At 38.8% G+C, this 12,011-nt stretch overlaps 1 protein-coding gene across 3 annotated transcripts in view; it reads left to right on the forward strand.

Annotated features, from left to right (window-relative positions):
• Positions 1 to 12,011, forward strand: part of KCNJ3 (potassium inwardly rectifying channel subfamily J member 3) — a 298,653-nt gene that overhangs the window by 198,982 nt on the left and 87,660 nt on the right. Inside the window, exon 2 of one of the 3 annotated variants that reach the window (XM_075117836.1) lies at positions 646 to 774. The exons of 1 other annotated variant lie outside the window; for it this stretch is intronic. In XM_075117836.1, coding sequence (XP_074973937.1) covers positions 646 to 651 — 6 coding nt within the window. In that variant the 3' untranslated portion in view covers positions 652 to 774. Of the gene's footprint in view, positions 1 to 645; positions 8,245 to 12,011 lie in introns of those variants that run through there. One more of the 3 variants, XM_075117833.1, reaches the window with a different exon arrangement.

Below are 12,011 nucleotides of genomic sequence, written 5' to 3' on the forward strand. Positions count from 1 at the left end.
TGTCTAATCTGTGTGTCATTTTAGGTGTACCAGTCACAGTGGTAAATCTATGTACTGGTACCAAGTTAGGTTCTGATCTGCAATCTTGTTTGCATATGACTCCCATTGGAGAAGAGCAGGCTGTCAAATTTTGATAAATAATTGTGGGTTTTTTTTTTTCAAAACTGTTTGTGAAATTTGTTTTCTGTTCACTGATCAGCTACCGGATTTACATTTATGAAATGACAAAAGTAAAAATTAAATGAAAAACAGAACTGAAGTGGTTCAGATATTTTGTGACACCCCTCCCTTCCTCCCAACCCCCCCCCCCCCCCATTTTCTGACCAGCTCTATATTGGAGACTACAGTAATTTTGATTCAACAGAATTATTAGATTGGGGAAAATGCAAAATGTGCAGGGAATGTCAACAAAAAGGCCTATGTAGCAATCTTTCTTATACAGGAACATATCTGCAAAATAGCTAGTCAATGATTTCAGAGTTTAATTAGTACTGGTGTGTTAAATGCATGAAAAAAGCTTAACGTATGCTTATAGGACATATTACAAATCAAAATTCTACACATCCAAAAATCAAGTTAGATTTTACTTATGCAATTTTATTTCTTAATAATTTATCAAGACTTTTATTTCCTTTTTTGTTGCAGGGATGACATGTCAAGCCCGAACTTCATATACCGAAGATGAAGTTCTCTGGGGTCACCGTTTTTTCCCTGTGATTTCCTTAGAGGAAGGATTTTTTAAAGTAGACTATTCCCAGTTCCATGCAACATTTGAAGTCCCTACTACACCCTACAGTGTGAAAGAACAGGAAGAAATGCTTCTTATATCTTCCCCTTTAATAGGACCAGCTGTAAGTAACAGTAAAGAAAGGAATAATTCTGTAGAATGTCTAGATGGTCTAGATGACATTAGTACAAAGATACCCTCAAAACTGCAGAAAATGACTGGAAGGGAAGACTTTCCCAAAAAACTGCTAAGGATGAGTTCTACAACCTCTGAAAAGGCCTACAGCATCGGGGATTTACCTATGAAACTTCAGCGAATAAGCTCAGTTCCTGGCAACTCAGAAGAGAAACTGGTATCTAAAACTACAAAGATGATGTCAGATCCTATGAGTCAGTCTGTGGCTGATTTGCCACCAAAGCTTCAAAAATTGTCAGGAGGAGGAGCTAGAATGGAGGGAAAAATTCCTCCAAAATTGAGGAAGATGAATTCTGATCGCTTTACATAACAAGAATAGACATTTAGATATTATTTAAAGTTTGAATTACTAGTCAATCCAATTTGAGCAGGAAAGCATACCCTCTGGAAAGAGTCTTATTGCTAAAAGGTGAAAGTTTCCTAAGCACTACATGCAAACTGGGACAGCAGTGTTCTTCCCAGATAATGTACTGTAAGTATAATGTTATGATGAAAGACCTGAAGTCCAGACTGAGGTCATAGGAGAGCTAATATTAATTGGCATGTAGTGTCACAACAAGCATGCAATAATAGTGTGCAATTTTTACATATAGTTTTCTGGCATGATTCTTACTATATTTATATTGTATATTCTGAAAATATGTAAAGGGGGATGTTACTCTCACCTATATTTCTTAAGGGTAAGTTGTAGGTAAAACATAAGTAGGAAATTTTCAGGACAAGTTATAATTTAATTTAAAGTGTATTTTTTTTCTGATGTAGATTGTGACGTTTTGTTCAAACCAAGTAGTTATGGTGCATGTTTTCTTTCTTAAAATGAGGCTATAAGCATTAGTCAATTTGAAATACCAAATTTCTTAGCCTTAAATTATGTGCCATTTTATAATTTGCTTTAATATTTTCTTCATTTTTTTTCTGCCATTACAATTCTGGGAGAATTTAAAGTGTACTTTATAAGAGGTGTTAGCAAAAAATGTAATATTTAGGGCTGGGCAAAATGTCTACATTTTAAGTATAAACTTTAAAATAAAATAATGAGATCATTTTGTTTCATGACTAATAATATTTGTGTAACAAAACATTCAAAATGGGCACATTTGCTTGATTTTCTAATGTCCATAGTATCAGCCTAATAGAAAAATGTAAAATCAACTACTTAGACTTTCTGGGTGAAATTTTGTCTCGATTACATCAAAGGCAAAATACCGATTAGCTTCAATGGGACTGGGTTTTTACCCTCCATATTTAGGACAAATAATTCTGATTGTGACATTCCAATTTGATTGGAAAACTAAAGCAAAAGATCCTGCAGACTCTTGGGTTTTCACCCTCCAAAAGTTGGACAAATAATTCTGAGTGTGCACAAACTGTTATTTGTGCATCATGGGACTACTTGTCTGAGTAGGGACTACTCACTTGAGTAAGAGTCTGCAGGATCTTTTGCTTTAGTTTTCCAACCAAATTGGAATGTCTCAATCAGAATTATTTGTCCGAATTTTCAAAAATTGCTAAATCATTTACTGAAACGCCAAAAAATGTCAATGCTCTCTTATTGCCCACAAAGTCCATCTAGGCAACTTTCCCCTCTCTTTTATGGGAATTTTTCCCTCTTGCTTTCTATATGGTGATAATATTTTAAACTGATAAAAATACATTTAGATGTGTTTTGAAGGGCAAAAGGTCAACTCTTCTTAAATGTATTTTTGAACTTATTTTTCCTTTCACTTTGTTCTAAATTCTCTTTGCAGAGGTGAGCCAGCCTGGTATGGCATAGTATAGGTACCTCCAGCCAACCATGGGTAGGTAACATTTTGGTACCTATCCTCTGGCTCTGCTTGGAGTTGTCTGTTCTTCCACTAAAAGTTGAACTTCTATATAGCATACATCACAGCATCTGAAAATGCTCCTTAGTTGATGCTATGATATTACTAGAAGTGGTACTTTGGCACGGTTCCTGCATCTGGTTTGGAGTTTCAGGAATAGGTCTGGCTTTCGGGGTACCTTCAGGCAATGAGTATTTCTATGTTGGCTCATCTCTATTCTGTTCATAAAAGGGTCAGTGTGATTAATTGGACCATAAATGTATAGCTGGTGCACTTTTGGAAACAGGGTAATTAAATAAGACAACAGCAAAAATAATAATAATTACTACTAATCCTGATCTCAAAGTGTGTGATGTAATTATCCAAAGTAGTTTTGAACCAGTGAACAAGAATCCTTTTACTTTCAGAACATACATTGATCAGGCTGTGTGGTGTTAACTGATTTCAATCATGTATTGGCAGTTCTGACTCAAAGGGCTTTGGACCATCTTAAGTGGGAGAGTGCACATTTTAGTACTGTATAAAGTAATAAATAATCATAATAGCAGATCTACCAGTATCGGGCAAAATTCATTTATAATTGGTTGCAAGGAATGAAAAATAGGGAAGGAACCTACATTGCTAGAAATGTTGATTCAAATATAACAAATGATACTCAGCACTGTTTACCATCTGCCAATTATGTACTTATGGATTTCACATTTACTTAGGCCTGGTCTACACTGGGGGTGGGAAAATCAACCTAAGGTACGCAACTTCAGCTACGAGAATAGCGTAGCTGAAGTCAACATATCTTAGGTCGACTTACCTTGCGTCCTCACGGCGCTCCCCTGTCGACTCTGCTTCCACCTCTCACTGCCGTGGAGTACAGGAGTCGACAACAGAGCGATCGGGGAATCAATCTCTACCCACCGATCCGGCAGGTAGTGTAGATATACCCTTTGAGTTTCACAGTTTATAATGATCTGTGATCTACATTGCATGCTTGTTAGACCATTGGCTAAACTTTCAGCCCTTTGCACATTATTTGGGGTGTGTAGTAATACCATGCTGTAAAAGCCTGTTGAGCAAAATTGTGATGTGTTAAAAGATGAATTCTGACAGCTTCATTGTCCCCTTGTTGTTGATACTTTATGGCAGTGTTTCTTACAAAATACATTTGACATTTGTGCCGTACAAGTCTGAAAAAGTCCTGTCAAAGCAATTTTTGGCACCTGTTTTTCTCTTGTGTAAGTTTCTGCAGCGTGGAAGTTGGACTTTAAAACAAAAAATCTTACTCTTAAGATATTAACTTTAGCATTTGTTTTTGGGAAATTTTGGAATAAGTTTGTGCAAGAATGTCAAGTATATTTTTTTTAAAAGTAAATAAATTAGGCTAGTGGGACCTGAATACAAATGGTATAAGAATTAGAACTGTTGATAAAGTGTAAGTGAAGCACAATTACTTAGGTTGTGTCTACATGAAAAAGTTTGATTGGCATGCAGCTGCAGACTTTTGAATACACTTGGGCACACGCACACTTGGTGCTTGTGTTGGCGCTGTGAAAACTCCCCACTAGTGTAAAGTGGAGTGCACCAGAGGTGGGTATTCCAGTATGCCGCATGCCACCATCTGCTGCAATGCCAGGGATTTCTGGGAACTAGGAGTCAGTTTTCCACCATGCCACTTTCTTCATCCTGTAGTGCTTGCCCCAATCCTATAATTTTTGCACCATTTTTTAAAACTTCCACAGTCCTGCAAACTTAGGGTGACCAGACAGCAAATGTGAAAAATCAGGACGGGATGGGGTGTAATAGGAGCCTATATAAGAAAAAGACCCCAAAATCAGGACTGTCCCTATAAAAATCAGGACATCTGGTCACCCTATTCAAACTGCGTTCCTGTTTCTGCCATCTGTGGCAGAAGCCTGGAACCGACATAGCTCAGCACAATTCTCATGAGCACTGCTAATACAAGGTGAACAATTCTCCTGTATTTGCAGGACTTGAATGAGTACTACTACAATTGGCCATGCAGTAAGGAAGATACGGATATGCTTAAGCACAATAACTGGATGCAAATAGACATAGCCGGGGGGCGGGGGCATATCCAGAGCAGCTCCACATGGTGAATCTCTGCTTCTGGGCCTGAGAAACTAGCACTGATTGGTGGGATTGCATTGTAATGCAGGTTTAGGATGATGAGTAATGGCTGCAGAACTTTTGGATGCAAAAGACCATGTTCATGCATCTTTGTGCCAAGCTTACTCCAGCCCTCCAGTGCAGACACACCAAAATAAGAGCTGAATTGACAGAGGAGAAGCAAGTGGCAATTGCACTCTGGAAACTTTCAATACCAAATTGCTATCAATCATCGGCCAATCATGTTGCAGTTGGAAAATCCACAGTAGGAGCTGCTGTCATCCAAATGTGTAAGGCCATTAAGCATGTCCTGCTGCACAGGACTGTGACTCTTGGCAATGTGCAGAAAATAGTGGCTGGACTTTCAGCAATGGGGTTTCCAAACTGTGGTGGGGTATATCTTGCCAGTGATTACATCTACAGAAAGGTATACTTTTAAGTGTGGCTGATCCTCTGGTTTTCACAGGTAGGTGTATGTGTAGCTATGGTTCTCCTTGTTTTCCCCTAGTGTGGAGTGGTAGCAGTAAAGATGTATACCATTCTGCCACTTGTTACTTGGGGGTGGGTGGTGGTGCTTTCCAAGACCGTGGTGCTTTCCAAGGACTGGAAAAGCTACTGAGTCTGAGGTCTCTGGGCATATAGGCCAATAATGCTCTGTAACATCTAAGTTTGTTGTCAGAGCAAACCCATCATGTCCTGATGCATTGCCCAGTATGCCTTTTGGGCCTTTTCCTTCTCCTGCAGCAACCACTTTCTCCATTCTTGGTCTGTCTCAATTGTCATGGTCATATGGCTCTCCAAGCCCTGTGTGTACAGTTTGAGTTTGTAGAGCATTGGAAGATCTCACAGAACATATTCTCCCTAGTCTGCTTCTTTCTCCTTCTGATCAGGATCAAACATTCAGCAGATCTGGAGGGGGCACCTCTCAAAACCACCACATCAGAGGTTGCTGATTAAAACAGACCGATATTGCATTAGATTTATAACCACAATGGAAAGGGAACAATAAGTCTAAAATCTCTCATGTTATTCCCTGTAATAAGAAATGCCAGTTGTCACTTCAGTTGTGGAGTGTCTCACTACAGCACCGCTCTGCAGCTCAAGCCATGGTGATTAGCGGTGTGGGGTTGTTCTTTTGCATGGAAGGTTTAAATGCTAGGTGCCCCTGAGTGTGGGTATAGGCAAATTGCAGTGAATATTGGCAGTATTTTCACAGGCAGTGGTAACTTTGGCTGATATCTCAGCACAGACAATGCCACTGCAAATGGCATCCCAAAGCTGCCTGGACCCGTATGCTGCACAGCTAGCCTATTTACTGCAATGGTGCCAGCCAAATGCAACACAGAGTGTCATGGGAAAATCTCATGTTGGGGGTGAAGAAACAAGGCTGTCATCCCTAAGAAAGGTTTGGGAGAGGATCACAGTTTCTCCATGGATGTTTCATCAAGATTGCTTGAGAGAATAAGAAGGACAATCAAATGAACAAAGCTTTCTGCATGGCCCCCTGCCCAGCCCAACAAACCAAAGAATAGAAAAGCGGACACCAATTATACCTCTGTTTGTTCTACTTCTGCCTGAGTACAGGGCAGTAATTGGATGTGAGTTGTGTAATCAGACTGTCATATTACTCTTTCTGAATTTATTCTCTACCATTTTTTCTAACTTTATACCAGTTCTTGTTCTCTAAATTTGCTGATGAGTTGGGCACCATTTTTTAAATGGGGAAGAAGAGCAAGATTGGGAGGGAGATGAGATAACTGACAATGAAAAGGGGGAATGATTATAAAGAATGCATGTACACACTTACCCAAGCTCCCTTCACATCAGCCAGCTCATCTGCATTTGCATGGTGGGACTGGTTTGAGTCTGGTGGAAAAATCAAACTGCTTCTGGCTCATGACATGGTTTGTCTCCTTCTTACTATTCAAACAGGTCTGCAATTCAGGCTCCTGCAAAACGTCCACAGTAGAATGCAGGGTGCTGGCAGGGTCACTGCCAAGTATGGCCTGCAGTTCGTTCTAAAAGTGGCAGGTCTTCAAGGCAGCATCAGATTTCTTGTTGCCCCCCTCCCCGTCTGGTATCCCTGGCAAAGTTACTTCATTTTCACACAGCACTGCTGGTCATCTCCATTGTGCTGCAGTTTCAGTATCCCCTGTGCAATTTGCACATAGATGTCTGTATTTCCCGCAGCTATTCCATAGCTGTGCTTTTACAGACTCTCTTCCCCACAGGGCAAGGAGATCCAAGACTTCTTGTTTACTGCAGGTAGGAGCATCTCTAGGAGCAATCTGTGTGCAGAGCGAGCGTGGCCAGACACACACAACAAAGGTGAGCTGGTAGGTGTGCTCGCCAAGGTAGGCGATCAGGAAGAGTCATTTCAGAATCACATGGGAGGTGCTAATGGAGAGGTGGGATGGTTAAGGGATTCCAGTCTCTGTGAAGGCTGGCAATGGAGTTCAAAATTGTTGCGGGCACGTGCATATTGTGGGACAGCTGCTGGAGGACTGCTAGGATCAACAGAGGTAATTCAGTATTTACACTTGCACTGCATCGACCTAAGTAGGCCACCATGGCTCTGACACTCAGGGAGGTGGTGCTGTGTGATGGACACTTATGTTGGTAGGAGATGGGCTTTGGTTTAAACACGTGCACAATTAGGTCAACACAAGTGGACTTAGGTTGACCTCACTTTGTAGTGTAGACCAGGCCTTAGTAATCTGAAGAAATCATGCTTTGAAATTGGACAGTACTGTCCTTTTTATGTTAGACATTGCAAAATATTTTGCTACATATTCAGTTATGATTAATTCAAAATACTTTAGTAACACAAAACATTCACCCTTCCCTGCTGGGAATAAGGCTGCTGAGTCCTGTGGCATGTACGTTAAGATTAAATATTGATAAATGCAAACAAACATGAATAAATTAGTTTGTAATTTTTTAAAAAAGAAACTGAAGTTATTCTGGGTTAATATTTTATTTCTATTTGCACAGTCACTTCTCTCATTTCATCATGTTTTGTTTTTGCCCAGCCCTAGTGCTTAAGCTACAAAAGTATTTCTGTTTGACTGCACAGCAGGTCTGTGTTCTCTACTGCTGAATTTATGCTTGAATTCTATTGTAAATTGTATATATTCAAATTAGAATCAACTAATTGCATTTTCTGGCATGCAATCTATAATTGTATAAATGTACAAGTTTATTTGGATTATACAAAATTACAAACTCTTGTATTCGTTCATACTGCAAGCTCAGTTTTATCTAAGCTATATTAAACTTTCAAAAATTGTTGGGTTTAAATGTCATAGTGTACTTGTCATTTATCAGATGTACCCTATGTATATTTTTTAACAAGTGAATAAAAATTCAGGGTTTTGATTTTTGTACAATTATTTAAATGATGAGGCAGTAGCCTTATGATTTGGCATATACTGTACAAAAATGACTGGTCCACTTCAAATCAGGAAACAAGAACAGGACTTCAGGTGATTCAGTTTTTAAGCAAAAGTGATCACACAAAAGGACATTTCTGGGGGGGCTTTGGGACTGATCCATCTCCTATTGAAGTTACTGGAAAGACTTCAACTAATTAATATTGGATCATGATCATGTTGACCAGCTGGGAAGAACTGATGGCCCATGACCGTATTAATTCTAGGCAGTCATCAATTCTCAGGAAACACTATGCTCAGTAATAGTTACTGCTTGTAAATTGTATGATATTGCCTCCAGGTAATTTGACCTTCTGTACCTGCGTGTCCCTCTATGCACCTCATACAAGTCAAGATCAAAATTAAGTTCACAACATATAACCAGCAACAGGCTGTCACCTCACTTTCTTGTCTTTGGCACAGATAGATCTATCATGTCTCTTTAAGAGCATTATTAAAAGCTACTTCCTGTCCCCCACATGTGATGTAATTTTAAAAGTTTTTCTGGGAGGAAAACTTTTCCCCAAACCTGCGTTAGTAATAGCCAAATACTCTTTGAAAGTGGACTCCTGATATATATTCGTATTGGCTTTTCTTTAGAATGCAGTCCTTCTTAATAAAGCTGTTTACTTAGGAGGATACAGGATGTGGTTTCAATTAACCTAGATATTGTTGATGAATACAGGTCCATTTGAAACAAAGTCTTTGAATGTCAGACATTTCCATAGTTCATTTTCTCTTCTGAGATGGATTTATATACCTACTAGTTTCTAGAATTGTTTCGTTTTAATAAAAAAAAATTCTAAACTAATAAACCAAAACACCTCTTACCACTATTGTAACTGTTTGTTATTTTTTAAAACCATTTCTATATAATATGGTAGTGGGTTTTTCCCCCAAGTCATCCAAATTTGCTGGTTCAGGAAAGAGAATCAGTTTTGATATGAAGGGATCTGTGAATCCGACTTTAGTTGCAATGTCACAAAACCAACCAAGCTGTTCCCTTGCCAAAAATATCTTCCTAATGCAGCCTCTGATATTTACCTGTAGACGATTTACCATCCATTGCATCATAGCATGGAGGGCCTTTATAAATAGCATTTTTCAGTTACAACACAGTTCAATTACGCAAGTATACCCTAATGTTCAGAAACATCCTGCTGATATCATTCCCTGATGTTTTAACCTTGTGGTGCACAAACTCTTTTTGCAGGGATGAGAGCAGGAACCTAATAAAATAGAAGTTTAGTGGACGATCCATCATAGAACATCAGACAGAATGGAGCTGTTCAAAATATCTACCAGCAGCATGTTCTCTTTTAATTTGAAGACTCCCATATCATAATATAGGTCATACTCTGTGGGAAGGTATCATTGTTAGGTCCTATATTTCTTTCCATTAACTATCATCCCATCTGCACAAAGAAGTGGCCTACTGTGGCCTACTCCCCTAACCTTGAAAAATCAGGCAAAAGATGGCTCCAAAAATCCGTGGCCACTTTTGAAACTAATCATTCTGAACCTCTGCTCCCCCAACAGCACAATGGAACTAAGAACAGTTGCCTACCTCAGGAAGTTGTGGAGTCCTCAGGCACTACAGCCATTGACACATGTAAATAAATAGAATCAGGCAGGATTAACTCCCAAGTTTTCCTGTGAACTGGTCAGCAGTTTTGGGGGGGGGGGGGGGGAGAACATGCCACTTTTTGCATGTCAGATCTGGGCTGCCTGGATATTTTGTGAAGAATTTCTCTGAATTTTCTCTCTTTACAGGTGAGGGCAATATTTGTGGGCCATGGATAGATAGGGAGAATGGTACTGAAGTACACTGTGGGAAGACTTAAACTTCTGTATTTAAGGCTGTTTCATCCTCACATTATTATGGGAAAAACCCAATTTGCATCAAGGATTTATAGTCACAATGCTTTGAAAAAGACAAACATTGATAACTTCATTTGTGTTTTCATCCCCTTGATGCTAGAAAATGCATGATCAAGAGAGAAATTGGAAACAGCACTTTCAGATCAGGTAGGATTATTTAAAGGGGAGAATTATTACTGGGACATTTAGACTTTGGGTCTGAAGTAGGCTTTATTATCCTAGAGTAAAAGTAGTGTTTGTATAACCTTGCCTGGAGGGTAGGGGCATGGAAATTATGGGCAAACAAAAAGAAAAAGAGAGAGAGAGTGGGTGAGAAATTTTGTATGACAGATTTACATACACCAAGAAGGGAATTTCACATGGTAATTTTTCACTGGATGTCCATGAACATGAACTCGTTGGAAGGAAACTGAACTTCTGTTTGAGTGTATAATCTGAGGGTAGACTCCAGTCAATGGGAGTTTTGCAACTGGAAAGTGAAAATCCCTCTGCAAGCACCTGTGTGTATCATTTGGTACCTTACTACCTTTAAAAAACTGGCCCATAGGCTCCTAAGCCACTTAGGAGCTTTTGAAAATGTTACCCTGATTCAAATTACACTTGCAATAAATACTTTAGATAGGATTTTATCTTTAATTAAAACATGTAAGCAGAACTTAAATGTTAAGACAGAATTTCTAACAGCAAATTATAACAGGAAAGTTTGGAGCTCAAAAATCTGGATCTTTTTTGTTCTGCAAGATAAGAGTGAAAAGTGTCACTGTAAGGGAAATTGAGAATATATAGCAATTTGGTGTTATTACAGCCATCACCCTATCACCTGATGTAAATCGATTGACTGTTATGATTTACCTTCACACTTTGAATGCAATCCATAACACTTGGTTAAGGGCCAAGAGCTCAATGACCTGAGAAATCCAGCTATCTGAAGATAAACATTTTCTGTAAATGAAAAAGATTAAATTTCCTTTTTCCATTTATAAATTAGTACAATACTTTGATTTTGTATACATAGTGTTATGTATATACAATCTTCCTTTACATTATTTTTCCCCATTGTCAGTCCATTTTGAACTGAAAATGGAATCCTATAATCCATAGCTTCTTTTAGAATACCAGCAATACTTACTACCTCAACCATCTCTGACAGCTGAATCGACTGTGCTGCAAGTGTGCTTGTGGTGTTTTAAAATTGAACTGATTCCAGGAGAAACCCATGTTTTCACGCAATATGCTATTTTAGAGATTCTTACATTAAAATTTCATCTTGAAAAGGTGGAAATATTTTTCTTTAAATTGCTATTTCTACTCCTGTTATGACTTACCCATTAGTAATTACATAATACTGGAAACATGCACTGTGCATTACAGAACAAATAAAAAGACACTGTCTTGCCCTAGAATAATAGTTGGGCTAAAGTCAGTAGAGTTACTGTGGATTCACTCTGGTGAACTGGAAGTAGAATTTGACCCTACGTTCTAAGACAGCCAAGAACACTGGGCAATTGCAAATATTTGAGGCCTCTCTAATTGTCAAAAAAACACAAATATTGTGGTGATAGATACAGCATAAGAACCTAAACAGAATAGAAAGAACATGTTCATAATTTGTGGATATAAACAAAATTGTTCATGGAAAGTCAGATACCTAGTTGCACACACACAAGTCCCTGAAAGTGGCAATTGCACTTGCCCATGTTTGAAAACCAGGCCCTAGAAATCTCTGCTGTAGCCTCGGCGAATACAATCTGCTCCCACAGAAGTCAGTAACAAAACTGAGTGGGTTTAGTAGGAGCAGGAATAGATCCAGCGGGTGAATTGCCATGGACACAA

The sequence above is a fragment of the Caretta caretta genome, chromosome 11 (genome assembly GCF_965140235.1).
Source record: "Caretta caretta isolate rCarCar2 chromosome 11, rCarCar1.hap1, whole genome shotgun sequence".
Classification (NCBI taxonomy): domain Eukaryota; kingdom Metazoa; phylum Chordata; order Testudines; family Cheloniidae; genus Caretta; species Caretta caretta.